The sequence below is a fragment of the Durio zibethinus genome, chromosome 28 (assembly GCF_047325235.1).
Source record: "Durio zibethinus cultivar Kanyao isolate XHJ-2024 chromosome 28, ASM4732523v1, whole genome shotgun sequence".
In the NCBI taxonomy this organism is placed as follows: domain Eukaryota; kingdom Viridiplantae; phylum Streptophyta; class Magnoliopsida; order Malvales; family Malvaceae; genus Durio; species Durio zibethinus.
Window position 1 is genome coordinate 6,933,878 of NC_143189.1, and position 16,036 is coordinate 6,949,913.

General features: G+C 35.1%; 1 protein-coding gene and 1 pseudogene across 2 annotated transcripts; one reads left to right on the forward strand and one right to left on the reverse strand.

Annotated features, from left to right (window-relative positions):
- The first annotated feature begins 2,222 nt into the window (after nt 1-2,222).
- LOC111280258 (uncharacterized) lies at nt 2,223-10,385 on the forward strand (annotated as a pseudogene). Its single transcript, XR_016335168.1, has 15 exons — nt 2,223-2,464; nt 3,808-4,198; nt 4,918-5,095; nt 5,223-5,362; nt 5,441-6,683; nt 6,777-6,880; nt 7,069-7,213; nt 7,493-7,561; nt 7,701-7,746; nt 7,853-8,226; nt 8,414-8,493; nt 8,615-8,750; nt 9,299-9,488; nt 9,609-9,691; nt 10,005-10,385. The product of XR_016335168.1 is annotated as an uncharacterized LOC111280258 (transcript).
- A 909-nt stretch (nt 10,386-11,294) lies between these two features.
- Nucleotides 11,295-12,706, reverse strand: LOC111280698 (large ribosomal subunit protein eL37x-like). Its single transcript, XM_022868105.2, has 4 exons — nt 12,573-12,706; nt 12,365-12,500; nt 11,686-11,787; nt 11,295-11,549 (listed from the first exon to the last, which is right to left on the reverse strand). The coding sequence occupies exons 1-4, from the start codon at nt 12,573-12,575 to the stop codon at nt 11,506-11,508; spliced, it is 285 nt and encodes a 94-aa protein (XP_022723840.1). The 5' UTR covers nt 12,576-12,706; the 3' UTR covers nt 11,295-11,505.
- Between the last annotated feature and the right edge of the window lie 3,330 nt (nt 12,707-16,036).

A 16,036-nucleotide genomic window follows, 5' to 3' on the forward strand; every position in this document is an offset into this window, starting at 1 on the left:
CTAAACAAATAGTTTACATGCTCAAAATACTCACTTCCTTTGTCAGGTTTTAATATGGAAATAGCATATGTTAAGCTTCAACCACTTATAGATGTATACAAGTCACAAATTTTCAATTTTCTTTTCAGTGGTTATCAAGATTATAGGTTAGCCCAGACCTATTGAGATCAGAGGTAGAAAATCTATGTACACCGCTACCTGGAAGCACAAAGGAGAGAAACCAAGTGGCTTTCATTGTAGCATGTTTCATTTTCCTAGTCTGGCGACCACACCCACATTGGTTTGATGCTTTGCCAACTTGGTTTTGTGAGCACAATCTGACTTTCCATGTTCAGTAAAGCAGAACTGCAGGCTTGTCAGTCATCAATTGCCATACATGGAAAAAGCTTGTAGTACTTCAACATGTGCATTAAGGATTCAATGCATCTCAAAGCACAAAAAAATTTATGAAAGTACAGAAGGAAAGCTGAAAGTAATCATGGAACTTTGTTTTTCCAGTTTGTGTAGAATTAGCTGCAACAAAAAAATTGCCAGTCATAAGTCACCATCGCAAACCACTTCATTCTCCTTTTCTTTTCTTTTTTTTTCTTTTTTTTTTTTTAATTTTCGTCAATTTAAGACTCAAAGCAACATCAAATTTGACGGCTTCAATGTCCTGAAGATTGAAAAAATGCAGGCTATTTTCTTCTGTAATATCTTTCGGACTGCATTTTCAGAACTTATAAAAAAAACAATTTAAAACAACAGATCAGATTTGTAATCTTGTAAAGGGAGTTGTTCATTTGGATGCATCGAAACTTTCATTTTAAAAGTTCCAAGAAGTAAGACAACAAACAACATTTAACTACCTAACTCTTTTTAAATTCAATTATTATAGCATTAAAAATATGCGCCAAAAAAATTTGATTTAATAATATATGAATGATTTTTTCTCAAAGATAAAAAGTTTGAATTTCTGTTTCCAAATAAATAATAATAATTCACATCTATGTAAGAATTAAGCAATATGTCTATTTCAACTAATATTTTTTTATAATTAATATTATTAAAAATTAATTTTAATCATTAAAACTAAATATTTAATGTTTTATAACTAGATTTTATAACTGGTGGCGTTTACTTCAACTCATATGCTATTAATAATACAAAGTATCTACTTTGAGCTGTTAGTTACTGACTAGATATAATTTGGTGGAATTAAAGGGGTTGAAAATCAAAAGGGGAATTACCCTTCACCAACATAAGTCCAAAAGATACAACAACAACTATAATAACAATAATAATAATAATAAATCTCAACCATTTCCAAACTTGTCATAAAATTATTTATGAAATTAATGTCAACATGAATTGCTATGTGAAATTCTTTAAACATTCTATTCACTGCATTTTCTAAAATTATTCTACTGATTTGTCGCATAATATAATTATCATCGTACACACTGTTCTTACACAAATAACAAATATAAAATTGCGATGTAATTTAAGTGGTAATCACATTTCTTCTTATTAAAAAGTTCATTCAAAGTGTTAAAAAGGCTATTTTATTTCTTGTAAAGTAATACAAGTATTCTATTAATTTTGAGGAAAGAAAAAAAATACATTATTTTAATTAAAAATACAAAAATTAAAGACGTGAATCATATAATAAATATGTATAAAATATAAAAATTATAATTTTATAATAAAATTAATATATCAAATATAAAATATATATTTTTATTTTTATTAAATTTATATATAAATTTTATTAATTTTAAATCATGTGATTTTTAAATTTTATGTTTGTTTTATTTTTTTTATCATGTTTAAAATTATCCTTATCAAAAACTTTCCGATAACCAAAAGATTAACGCAAGCTAAATATTGGGAAAAACACACAATCTAAATAAAAAAATAAAAAACAAAAGAAGAAAAACTACTTGATTTATCAAATCCGGGAAAATCAAACCCCAAATCTGAATCAGCGAAGATGAGAGATTATAACAGAAAAAATAATGAACGCTATAGAAAATATAAACACATAGCCCCAAAACAAAACCTAACGGTCCTAGCGTTGAAATTTCCCCCTTCTTTTTATCTCCAAAATTCCATTTTTTTTTCTTTCCCTTTCTCACTCATTTTTCTTTCTTGCCAAACACCACCTTTCCTTTTGGTTCCTTATATTCTTTTAACTTTTCAGTTCACATTCTTTGATTCTTTCTTCCCCTATTTGCTTTCCCACTAACTGATATATGATTTTTGTTATGGTGTTGATTTACAGTTGCCATGAGAAAGAGAGATTAAAAACACAATGAGTCTTCGATTGAGAGATTTATTTTTTATTTGATTTGTTATTTTGATTTGGCCGGAAAAAAAATGAACAGGCCAAAGCAGGTGACGGTTCGTGACTTGGTGGAGGAAGCCAAGAAGCGAATTGTAATTTTAGCTATATGCGTCGTCGGATTGTCCTATCTCATGTCACGTTAAGTTCTCAAATCCTCTTTTATGTATTTTTCATCTAATTGCTACTGAATTTACTGCATAATTCCGATTGCTTAATTATTCTTCTTGATCTTCGATTTATTGATGAATGCTTTTATTTATTTTCTTGCTGTTTGAGTTCAGTTAGGGTTTTGACTGTGTTCAATTAGTGTTTAAAAAGAAAACTTATGTGCGATTTTGTTTTTAGGGGCTTTAATTTTTTCTAACTCTCGTCAATTACTTTTTATGATGGAATTGAAATGCTCATTGTTTTGTAGCCTGCAGGTTGCAGTTTATTGGAGTTTTAAGAAAAATAAAAATTTGGCTGTTTAGAATTTTGGATTTAAGTTTTAGTTGGCACCGGGTTTTGGTGTTAGGTTTCGTATATTGACTGGAATAATGGTTCTGTATACTACCATAGTTTAGTCAGTCCTGCATTTGACTGTCTAGGTGATAAATGTCCAGTGACAACGTCTAAATGTTTTAACTATTATAGTCCACCAGGTGGCACGGTTCTCTGAAACTAAAATTTTGAATTAACATTACTAACTTGATTAATAGATTTGAATTTAACGGTTCTTCACTTCAGTGTGCAAAGATAGATATGGATTCCTTTTCCTTTGTACTTATTACCTATAAGTATGGTATAATGCTATCAACTAATGATGTTGCTTCATACAAAATAATAGTAATTGTTTTCTGTATTGTTACAATGAGGTAAAAAAAAAACTGCTCAGAAATCTCTTTGCTGGCAACTTAATATAATGCAGTTAGTGGATTCTTTCATGGCAAAGTGAGGTGTATGATTAAGAATGATGTTTTCAATTCTGTTCTGTTTCAGTTGTTTGGTGTTTAATTTGTTAATAATATTTTTATCTTCTCTTGGGACCAAGACTAAACTCATGTGCCTGTCCTGGCTTTGTTAAGTCATTTCTTCTTTATGAACACTTTGAATTAACATTGTAGTGCAGGGAGGATATAGCCTTACAGATGAGTATTGCATGAAAAAGTTCATATATCAATGAGTATTTTTAGAAATGGGCAGTGCAAGAAGTTTCAAAACTACAACCTGACATGATTCCTTTTTTGGCCTTTCATAAAGCAGACCCCAGAGTTATGGGATATAAGATTTAGTTTTTTGTTGTTGTTGTTGACCTTAATTAGGTGGGAGTATGTTTATGTAACCACAAGAAATTGAAATTTATCGAATTCATACCTTAAATTTTACTAAATTTGGACTTGGAGTTTAAGGTTTTTAAATAGAAATTCTCATTTACATGGTTTCCATTAATTGGTTGCAACTTTTTAAATTGATACTTAGTCTTTTCTTGTGTCTTATATCAGTGACAAGCTCCTCGGTTTTGGTTAATTTGCCTGCTGCTGCCTCCTTAATCATTCTACTTCGGTATTTTTCACTAGATTATGAAATGCGGAGGAAAGCTGCTGTACACAACAGCAAACGTGCATCTACAAATGCATTGACTCTAAAGCAACCACTAGAATGTCCTAAAGTTGTTGAATCTGATTGGAGAAGGAAAGTAAATTCTCCTGTCATCGAGGATGCAATAGATCACTTCACTAGACATCTTATTTCTGAGTGGGTGACAGATCTATGGTATTCTCGTTTAACACCTGATAGGGAAGGCCCAGAAGAACTGGTGCAGATCATAAATGGTGTTCTTGGGGAGTTTTCAGATCGCATGAGAAATATAAATCTCATCAATTTACTCACAAGGTATAAGTCCATTCCACCTCTGTTTTTGTCATTATTTTAATTTAGAACTGATTAAGAGGGAACTAATCTACTTCTAGGATGATCCAGGTGTCACGGACTTAAGTAAGAGTCCTGAATCCCACATTGAACATAATAGGAGGGTCCCTGGGGTATAAAAGGGTTCACACCACCTCCGCCTTGTGAGGCGTCTTTTGTAGGACAAAACCGTGAAGCCAGGGGGTCAGAGCAGACAATACCTCACAAGGGTGTGAACCGTGGCAGGTAGGCTGATCTGGGACGCCGGAAGGGTGAATGCCCGGGTCCCAAAGCCGCGCGGGTTCGGAGCTTAAGTCTCGACCCGTGACAAGTGGTATCAGAGTCAACCCTAAACCGTTCGATCCATGCCATGCACCTCAAAGAGAGGCAGGCAGGGTGGCTAGCCTCCGTGACGAGGGCATCACGAGGTTGGGTGCGGGAGAATGTCACGGACCTAAGGAGGAGTCCTGAATCCTACATTGAACATAATAGGAGGGCATTGAGGTATAAAAGGGTTTACACCATCTCTTCCTTGTGAGGCGCCTTTTGTAGGACAAAACTGTGAGGCCAGGGGGGCCAGAGCGGACAATACCTCACAAGGGTGTGAACCGTGGCAGTCAGGCTGATCCGGGACTCTGGATGAGTGGATGCTCGGGTCCCGGAGTCGCGCAGGTTCGGAGCTTAAGTCTCGACCTGTGATACAGGGACCTTATTAATCTCATTTGTTCACCCTTGGAGCTTTTTCGTATCAATAAAGCAAAAATTGAAAAGCAGCAATCTGAACCACTTACTATTGAACATCGTGATACTGAAATAAGACGTGTCCTGGTTGCGGAGAACAAACTGCACCCAGCTTTATTCTCTGCTGAAGCTGAGCACAAGGTTGTTGAGTTTTTACATTGACCTCCCAATTATGCCAAAGTAGTCAATCTATCCAACATTCCTGCAAGAGTTATTATTCCTTGATTATATCTTCTACTAACAGTGCCTTGTGCCCTATTTATTTCAGGCGTTGCAACATTTGATGGATGGTCTCATTTCTTTCACATTCAGGCCTGAAGATTTGCAGTTCTCTCTCTTTCGTTATATTGTCAGGGAGCTTCAGACTTGTGCAGTAATGCGACGAGTCTTAAACTTAGTGAGTCCAAGGTGATCTGTCTTTCTGTTTTTCTTAACTTCACTCAATATGTTGCTACTGTTCTCAACCATCTTGAACTTTGGTGACAGGTTTATAAATGAGAGGATCGAATCTGCTGTTATATCTATGACAAAGGCTAAAGGAGGATTTAATGCTGCACAGGATGCATCTCAATACAAACCAAATGGCTCTTCAAGGATCTCATCTGATCACTTTTCTAAGTTTCTAGATCCTTCTGTTACTGGTGTTGAACTTGTACAATTAAAAACTGATCAACATGGAGCTGCTGGAGGCACCACTGCAACTGACAACCTAAATGGAACACATCTTTCGAAGGATCCATTGCTTTCCATGGATACTCGATCTTCCTATTCATGGAGTTCTGTGCCCTTGAACTCTCAAACCGGTGTTGGAAAAGGTATTGAACGACATCCTTCGAGAGGAGAATGGGTTGATATGTTAGATCTCATTTCACGTAGAAAGAATGAGGCCCTTGCTCCAGAAAATTTTGAGAACATGTGGACAAAAGGGAGAAACTACAAAAAGAAGGAAGGTGAAAAACGATTAATTGAGTAAGTTCCACAATGTTCCTCTGTTGGGATCCATTCTACAGTGAATCATTCAAAAGCAATTTCTAATACCAGAGAGAAGTATCCAACCAAGCTTAACTCTTCTGAGAGTCATGCTGGTCAATCTGCATTAACTGATCAGTGCAAAATAGAAAAATCATTCCCACATGAAGCTAGGAATGTATCATACAGCTCTTCAGTTGTATCTTATCAGGTAGATGATGAACGTGACCTTGTTGATTTGGAGGAGGTTGAATCAGAAAGCAGTGATTCTTTTACTTCCGAAAAAAAAGAAGAAACAGGAAATGTAACAGGTCTTGGTTCTCCTGGAACTAAAGTTTGGGATGGTAAGAGTAACAGAAATTTGACTGTTTCTTACATTCATCATCCACTTGAAAATCTTGAGGGTCGTATGGTGAAGAGGGCTGGTGGAAGGCATGTTCATTATGGAAGATTAACCAGAATCCCTTCCACCAGGAAAAGATCTAGATTGACCAGCCAGAAGCTGCCTATCTGGCAAGAGGTTGAGAGGACAAGCTTCTTATCAGGGGATGGACAGGACATACTTAATTCACCAAATGGACATGGAAAAGCTGATGATTCCAGTGATGATTCTGAGACTGAATTCTTTCATAGACTTCACAGTGGAGCAACTGCTACTTCATCTGCTGCTTCTATCTCTATTTCCAAAAGTCGTAATTTGACTACTAATTCCTTGCAAAATTCATTGGTGGTGGATTCTTTCTTTAAATTGAGATGTGAGGTACTGATGATCAGGATTGGCTTCATGCCTATGCTAGAATTTCTTATTCCTCTACTATTTACATGATTATTGCTGGATTATTTTCTATCACAGGTTTTGGGTGCAAATATTGTGAAGAGTAGCTCTAGAACATTTGCTGTTTATTCCATATCTGTTGCAGATGTAAATAACAATAATAGTTGGTCAATCAAGAGAAGGTGCGTAGAATGTGCTTTATATTTTTTGGTCTTGCCCTCCCATGATGCCATCTATAGCATTCATTCTTCATTGCATAGGCATCTCAGTTGGATTCATTTATTCATTCTAAAATGTCAAGCCAGTTATGCTTATATAGTTATATTCACCTCTATCACTGTTGCTAATATTTTTAATTGTTTTCCTTCATGTTCCGACATTTTGAGGAGCTGCATCAGCGCCTTAAACAATTTCCAGTGTATAAACTTCACTTGCCACCAAAGCAATTTCTCTCGACAGGTTTAGATGTTCCTATAATACAAGAACGTTGTAAATTGCTTGACGGATATTTAAAGGTTAAACACTTGAACTCACATATCGTTTTTCTTTGTCCATGTGGGTATATCTGTTGAACTGAAGTTACTTGAATTGATATTTTACTTCTATATTGAGGTTTCTTCCTAAAATATTTTTATTGGACTGTTTGATTGCTACTACTTCCTTCTATCCAAAGTGCCATTATGAGTTCTATCTGTAGTTTATATATGAGAAATAACTGCAGTATATGCTTTATATACTAGTTTTGCTTAACTTTCTTTTTTTTTTGGGAATTAATAATATTTTGCCTTCTTCAGAAGCTCCTGCAGCTTCCTACCATTTCAGGATCAATTGAAGTCTGGGACTTCCTAAGTGTTGATTCCCAGGTAGACTTCTATTTTCTTCTTATATGGAAAAAAAAGGATATTCTTTTATTTTTTTTCTGGGAAGAGAAAGGGGGGGGGGGAATCTCGGATTTTGTCCTTTTTAAACAGAATCTCTTATCATATGCATTTTGTAATGCAGACATATGTATTCTCAAATCCTTTTTCTATTGTCGAAACATTGTCAGGTAATTTAGATTTAATTTAGTAGACTGTGTGCATAGTTTTCTTTTTTTTTTTTCTTAACCTGTTTTTGGCTGATTCTATTTTTTTGGTTGCTTGGAAACTTTCTAGTTGACCTTCATAATAATCCATCTGACAAGAGCAAAAAGGCCTCAAATGTTCTGGGTCCTCTGATGGGTTCCTTGTCTACCAGGAGGGAACAGTTAGACACTAAAAGCAAGGAATCTGCATTGCAAATGAAGCCTAATCTTGCAACAGATGGATCAAGAAATGCAAAAGATGTGTCTTATTCTCCATCAAAAAGTCCCACTAAAGAACAGGGCAAGTCCTTTGAAGATTCAGGCAATGATTCTGATACTAGAATGCAAAATAATTCGTTTGTAAGAAACACGGGGAAGAATGTTAAAGGAAGACAGAATGACAGAATGGAAGATGCTTCTGAGTTGCTTTTTGATACTGCTATGCAGTCAACCCTTCCTATAGAGGTAATCAGTTTAAGGTCAAATATTTTCTTTCCTCTATCAATATTTATAGAACTAATGTGGCTGTCATAACCTTGCTTAATGGAATGTAAAGCTTTCATGTGTCATATTTAGTATTTGCAAAGCAATTTGAAATTATGAGGCTTCTAACGCCCCTCAGAGGTTTTTAATGGACACATATTCTGTGCAGTGGGTGCCACCATATTTAAGTGTCCCCATATTAGATTTGGTGGATGTCATTTTCCAGCTCCAGGATGGTGGGTGGATCAGGTACATAAATGACTATAGAGCTATGAACTTATGTCAGCATTATAATTGATCTTCAGCTTAGCATTGTCTATCTAGTTCTAAATAGATACACGTTTTACCTTTCTTTGCATGTGCCTTTCAGGCGGAAGGCTTTTTGGGTGGCCAAACAAATTCTACAACTTGGTATTGGTGATGCTTTTGATGATTGGCTGATAGAAAAGATCCAGCTGCTGTGCAAGGGCTCAGTTGTTGCTTCTGGAATCAAGCGGATTGCGCAGGTAGTCATTTGATCTCATAAATGATGAAGAAATGATCTTTCTTTTGAAAAGTGTAGCAAATGTAACTGGTGGTAAAATCTTTTAATTGTATCAGAGACCTAAAAACAAATATTGTCCTGACCAAGTTTGCAATAGGATTTAATAGAACGGGCAGACTACCCCCCCCCCCCCCCCCAATGATATTAACTCAACCTTTGTGCTGGAACAAACGTTCTTTCTGGTGGAATTTTCGATACAGTTTAGTCTAGATCGTCATTAAAATACTTTTAAAACCCTCTTTAGGAGGGTTAAGAACAAGATCAACTAGGATTCTGTTTGATGTCTTATCTGGCTTAAATTTATATTTTACAACTTCTATTTTATCTGTCGGTGCCATGTTGGACCAGTTTTTCTTTGTATTTCTTTGTTTTTCTTGACATTACTACTTTAGGTCTTGTTTTCTGGGACTGCAAGTGGTTTGTCTTAAAATGTTTAGAACTTTTAAAAAAGAGCACCTATTATATGCTTGTAGACAGTTCTAATATAGATCAGCTGCAACTGTCATGCAGATACTTTGGCCTGATGGAATATTCATAACCAAACATCCAAGGAAACAACGTCCAGCATCAGTCAGTAGCCCATCCCAGGCTTCACCTCATGGTCCACAGTGTCCTGAAATATCTTCACCTAGATTGAGTGATGAGCAGCAACAACTGGAAGCAAAACGTCGTGCAAAATTCGTTTATGAGCTGATGATTGGTAGTTTAGATTATCATGAATGTTTCTTGTTAATAATCTGCATTTTTAGAGGATTATGTTATTAAAATGAATCTTTTCAACCTTAAGAAAGCCAATGAACTCAATTTTTTCTCGATACAGACAATGCACCTGGTGCTATTGTGGGCCTTGTTGGTCGCAAGGAGTATGAACAATGCGCTAAAGATCTCTATTTCTTTGTTCAGGTAATTTAGGAGATACGAGACTTTATTTTCATTCTTTTAATGCAGAACATGGTCTTCTTTTCAGAAATAGCACTTAAATTAATCATAGGCAATTTATATGTGCTAGGTACTTTAGATCTGGTTTACTGCTGTGAGAAGTGAGGGATAGGTTATTAGAGGTAGAATATGATTGGTGCAAGTTGTTAGTGGCAGGATACTTGGTTTTCCTATTGTTGGGCCCAAATTGAAACTTTAGTGCGATTGTTACACCTCAAAACTCATTACAGTTATGATAGCTCATTCTTGACAGTTTTGCCATGCTCTCTTGTTGCAGTCTAGTGTTTGTTTGAAGCTGCTGGCATATGACCTTGTTGAGCTCTTGCTGTTGTCTGCATTTCCGGAGATGGATTTTGTATTCAAGCAGTTGCAGGAAGAAAAGCATAAGTTCGGTGAATTTAAAGCAAACTAGTCACATTTCAGATATGAGTTGAATTATAAAGATCAAACGGATAAAGTCTGGCCTGGTACTTTCCCTCTCTGGTACAATGTTTAGATTCACGTCTGCTGTTGGCCTTTGATTCATTGCATCTATAGAAGATATACTTAATTCATATTCCACAGTGTCAACATCATCCATTTGAGTTTGGTCAAAAATATATAATGGAAAGCTTGTCTTCCACCCAATTTTAACTCTACTGTTAGTTCTTTTTCCTTATCTGTTCTCTTTTTTTTTTTTTTAAATATAAGGCTTATCTTTCCCCTTTTAAACATACATGTTTTGGTTTAGATTCAAATTTTGATTATTAATTTATAAATAAAATTTTTGTTAAAATTTTTAGTAAAATATCTATCTAAAAAATAAATTAATATTGACAGTTTTTAATTTATCAATATAAAAATTTATTTTGATCTTTACAATAAAATTTCACAAGATTCGTTTAAATCTTACTCCATGCTAAAGGGAGTGCCTAATGGAGACACAATATCCTCTCTGTTGCCTTAAATTATAGAAGATATATGTGGGATTGGCAAAAATCACTGGACTTGAATAAAACAGTCCTCAAAGAAAGTAAAAAAAAAAAAGGATCCTAATTTTTTCAATTTGTTATTGACCTAATGGCTAAGTGACTTTAATGAAGGCATGTGGTCGTAAGTTCTAATCTCGTCATCCCTTTTCCCCACATTGTAAAGGTTGTCTTCCTATGAACAAAAAAAAAAAAGAAAAAAAAAGAAAAAACACAGGAATGACGGATCAACAACGTGATACTTGCCGACTGGTTATTGACCCAAGAAGTAATTTTATCAGCAACAAGCACAGAATGTAAGAGGCCTCAAAGAAAAACACAGAATAACTATTGATAAATACTACTGATAACTCAGATCTTAATGGCCTCCGCTCTCTATGTTGTATGGTAGACAGAACCAAGAGTATCTACACTTTAGTATCAACTGAAAACAGATTGTATCAAACTCTTCAACCATCTCATCTAAGATTAGGATGACCCAATGAACCCATATTCAAGCAACAATTCCGATGATGATGATGATGATACGAAAACACCATGTCTAAAAATTTTCAATTATCTTGGACAAGACTAAGGGCATCATAACCAAAACAAGAACATGACTAAACATCATCAAAAAAATTCTTCAGGTAATCAAGGGTCAAACAACAATGGCCTAATCCATCCTTGTTCAAAATTTAAAGCAACTACATAAAAAAAGAAACTAAAAACAACAAAAGCTTCCAATGTACTAATGACACTCCTCAAGTAATGTTCCCGTAAAACTTTTCCTAACAAAGAAAGAATCAACCAAAACAACCTCATAACACCTTATGCAGAAGCTGCTGCGACCTTCCTCGGTGCTGCTTGAGTACCTAGATCATGATTAAACACAAAATTGAAAATAAGAACAAAATTTTATAAAAAAATCTTTAATTAGAACAGAATATGTTCACACCCTAAGAAAAAAAATTTAAACCAAAGTGCATAAGGAAATTAGGACTGTGTTACCTTCTCTGAAGCCACTCTTGAACCTACGAGGGACATGGCGGAGGTACCTCATCCTACCGGTTCCAGTGGTCTTTCTACGGATTGCCTTCACACTCCAGTTATCTGAATTCCACAATAAAAATATTCCCCTTATATTTAACATTTAACATCTAATTACAATCCATTCAAACACATTTAACATCTAATCAGATTCCGCTCGCACATATTCGTTCAAGTACATGACACCCCATGGTAATTCCCACTCGAGTATCGCTACGACTATAAGCCCATTTCATGCAACATTAAAACTAATCGATACTAAAACCATAAACATAACTACGGGAATTACTATACAAGTTAATATTTTAGAAAGAAACAGATTCACACTCCTGTAAGTATACAAGCTCATGCTTTTATAAAGAAACAAAATCACATCAGCCCCTTTTTTCATTAAATTCAGGAAAATGAATTCTTATCATTCAAGGGAAAAACGCGAGAGAAAACTACAAACCCAGATACATACTCTGATCAAAGAGATAAACTTAAATAAATCGAGTACATTATAAAGAAACAAACCCAGAGAATCAACTAAACAAAAAGAAAACCAGATGCGGAAGGAGACTGAATGACACAGTAAGCAACAAAACAAAAACAAAAATCAATGTTTAGACATAAAAGAAAGAGGAGGGTGGGTCCTCACATTTCCTCTTACGGGCAGCAGGGAAACCACAGGCAGCGCAACGGCTCTTCTGGAGATGGAAGCTACGGCGGCCACATCTCACGCAGAGAGTGTGGGTTTTGTTCCTTCTTTTACCAAAACTCCCTGTTCCCTTTCCCTGCACATTACAATATCCATTTCATTTTCAAATATACAACCAGATCAAGAACATAAAAAGAAAGAACTTTACCATTGCAGCTGACGCAGGAGAGACCCTAAGATATGGTGCTTTAGGCTCTGAAGAAGAAACAGAGCGGCGGAGAGAAGATGGTTTATGCTAGGAGACCAATTGGAAGAAACTAATATGACGCCAACAAGGCTTTTTTAGGGTTGAGACGTGGCACAATTGGAACGGTTTGATTACTCGGATGGGCCTATCTCTTGGTTTTTATTGATACATTTGGGCTAATGCCAGAGCCCAAAATCAAACTTGGGTTGGGCCAAGAAATTTATCTATGTATTTACTATAATATAAAAATGTTCTTTTTAATTGGAATAGTAGTTTTGGGCATTCTACTAGCTTTTTTATTCTTTCTTTTCTCTACGACACTTTTTCCCGATGTGTAGCTAATGCAATCCAAAAACTGAAAGTACATGATTCTCCTGAATAGAACAGGACCTGAAACTCATCAGAAACCTACCATAAATCATAATGCAATTTCAAGTCCATTACGAGTAATGATGTGCACTGGTTTCAATCTACAAATTAAGTAGTATTCAAAATGTGATTATAACCAGACAACCAATCTATCAAAATAGCATATTATTTCAAAACTCAAAAGCAGCAGACCAAGTTCATCCAACCATACCATTGATGGTTATTTCCACGTATAATATACTTATTGACGTACCCAGAGAGCAGATCGAACTATGATAGTTTAAAAACTTGAATGCTGATGTTGGAAGAAATGATTCCTTCATATATTTGTGCATTACTTATACTTGACCTAACTATATGGGATTTGAAAATCCTCCCACGGCATTTGGAGATTTTGAAGAGACACTATTTATTCTTTGAAATTATGACAATATTTCTCCCTATTTGATATCTTTGTTGGTGTCGAGCTCCTGTCTGAAAGTATTCCTGTGAATACAAAAAAGAAAAATAATTAGAGACAAAGGCATGAGTATTCTTTATATTTACATTCTGCCGTGTAAGTCAGTAAAAATCAAGTTAACAAAAAAAATATAAAGCAAAGAAAAAAGTAAATGGGATGAATCTACTTTCATGGTGCCCGAATCTTTATATTTATAAGTTAAAGGAAACCATAAGGGGACAATTAGGACAAGATCGAGTTAAGGTGGTATTGACCATGTCAAGTCGACTTGACATGTTAAGATTAGCACAAATAAAAAAGATATCATTGGTTGTCTGCTGAAGGCTTTGAGAGGAAAAAATATCATTATATTTTTTTTACCATCAAATGTCCCTAACATTCTGTCCCCCCATCAAGCAAACTGAGTATTGGAACGTTAAATTTATTACCAACATCCCCAATGTGGGACAGATTGGCTGAAAAAAGAGATTAGCAGCTTGGTTCGTCGAAGGCCGACATTGTAAGATGAGGTTAGTTTTGGACGATGACTAGCTTTGAGCCACAGTCCGACCTATCAGTTATTCGATCTCATGTGTGTTTAGGATTGAATGCATAATTAGTTTAAAAGTTGTCGAGGTGATAATTATTTAGGGCGATTCGAGATTAGTACTAGAGTTCGTCTGGCCATGGTGAGACTTTTATTTTTATTCGAAAATTTGGATTTGAGCCTCTATTTTGGACCTTGGAGGTGAATCGGGCTCTTGGTTTATCTTTGAAAGTTGTCCAATTTAGATGGTTTGACCTAAAGTTTATCCAGTTAGGTCGATCTGACAATATTAAATAAGGAAAAAAGTGTTTTGAGCGAGAAAATTTAAAGCAAAAAGACAAAAAAAAGTCTTCCAGTTCATGCTCCGACACATGGCACGGAACATGTTGTTCATCTGGTTTGCGATGCGTCTATATAAAAGGCTGATAGGGTTTTGATTTTCCACCTTTTGCTTTCTTTACTCTTAAACCGACTTAAAATTTTTCTAGCCTTCAAAGTTTTTTCTACACCCATTTCGGTACGTATTTCTAACTATGTCCTCTAGTATAAGTTTTAAAGAGGTAAGAGTTATAGGGTCAAGCCAAATGGAGGTCAGCGAGGGTAACAAGATGACGACCTGATCCCCTATATTATTAGGGGTCGCAACTATGGAAAAACGGCTTATTAGTTCAACTCAATGTCTAATGAAGGACAGCGACACAAATGAAAAAAATGCTCGGGCAAGAGACAAGCAAGTTTTGAGCACGAAAGAGCTGTGTGCTCAAATCAACTTCAAACTTCAATATCCACCTATTTTCCTCGTCTTTTAGGTTGATCCATCTTCTATGTTAGACCTTTTTGCCTCTTCGATCGTTCCCCCTTTTGGGGTTCGATATTCTCCACCTCATACCATTTTTACTCTATTTTTTCAATCAATTTTTTTAGATATCTCGTCCTCTCTTGAAGGGTCTCCATCTCATCTTTTTTCCTTCGAGATCAAGCTATTTTCATCCACTGCTCTTCCATGGGATTTGTCTCCCACCTAAAAGTTAGATTCTTCTGACGATGGGGGTTTCGAGGAGGAACAAAAATAAGGGAGCACCTTGATCGAAGAAAATGACGACGAGGGGAAAAGTCTTATGGTGAAAGATGAACTCACCGAGGTCCTTGTATATACTCTTGTGACCTTAGCGTGATCCCTAAAAACGTGATAAGCGAGCTAAAGAGCAAGAAAATCCAAAAGACTGTCTTAACATGTGCTCGGCACATCACGTTTGTGCTTTGAGTGCTATTTTATTTTTTTCTAAAGAGGGGTACAATATAATAACATCAAACTCCTCAAATTGGGTCACTAATAGACTAGAGCCACATCGAAGTTTCTAAATAAAGAAAGAAATAGTATTATGCAAATTTATCTTGCATCAATTTTTTTGTTTGCACAATAATTTCTTGATTGATTTTTTAAAATATTTTCTTTGGCAGAAAAATAGTAGCTTTTTCAAATAATAAAACTTTGTTTAGTTTTACTATCTGAGGAAAGTTTTTATGATTGAAATATTCAAAAAGTTCTAAGAAATTGTTTATTTTTTTAACATTGTTTGGTTTTCTTGAATAGCAAAAAAGTTAATATCTTGTTGTTTTAGCAAGTATGAAGAACAGAGATTGTTGAAAACTAATTCATCAAATTGTTATCTTTCTTTAGTTTGGTTAACTAAAAATTTAGCAAGTTTGGTCATCCCTTTTTTAAAATCAGATTTATTTTTTGAAATGTGGGATTTCCAAATATGATTAAGTAACCCATAGATTTCTGGATTGAATCCTAGATTATAGAAATCTTTAACCTCAAAACTCCTTTTAAGTTTTTCAATTTTTTATAGAATTTGAGAGTAAGAAAAAGGTGTCCATTGATTTGGATCTTGAGCCATTTAAAAAAAAGCTTGCATTACTGATTGTAAATAAGTTTGTTTTTTAAAAACATGAAATGGCCTTTGTGGGAAAAGATGAGGAAGATAACCTCGTAGAGGATATGGCAAAGGTATTAATCTTGGGTTAAGATTTTGAAAAGATGATGGAGATGAAGAAAAAGAAGAA

Excerpts from the sequence above, each read along its gene's own strand:
- LOC111280698 (XM_022868105.2), bottom strand. Across the intron at positions 11,788-12,364 it reads TGCTGCCCGTAAGAGGAAAT|ATAACTGGAGTGTGAAGGCA; the intron begins GTGAGGACCCAC and ends TGTGGAATTCAG. Across the intron at positions 11,550-11,685 it reads CAAGAGTGGCTTCAGAGAAG|GTACTCAAGCAGCACCGAGG; the intron begins GTAACACAGTCC and ends ATCATGATCTAG.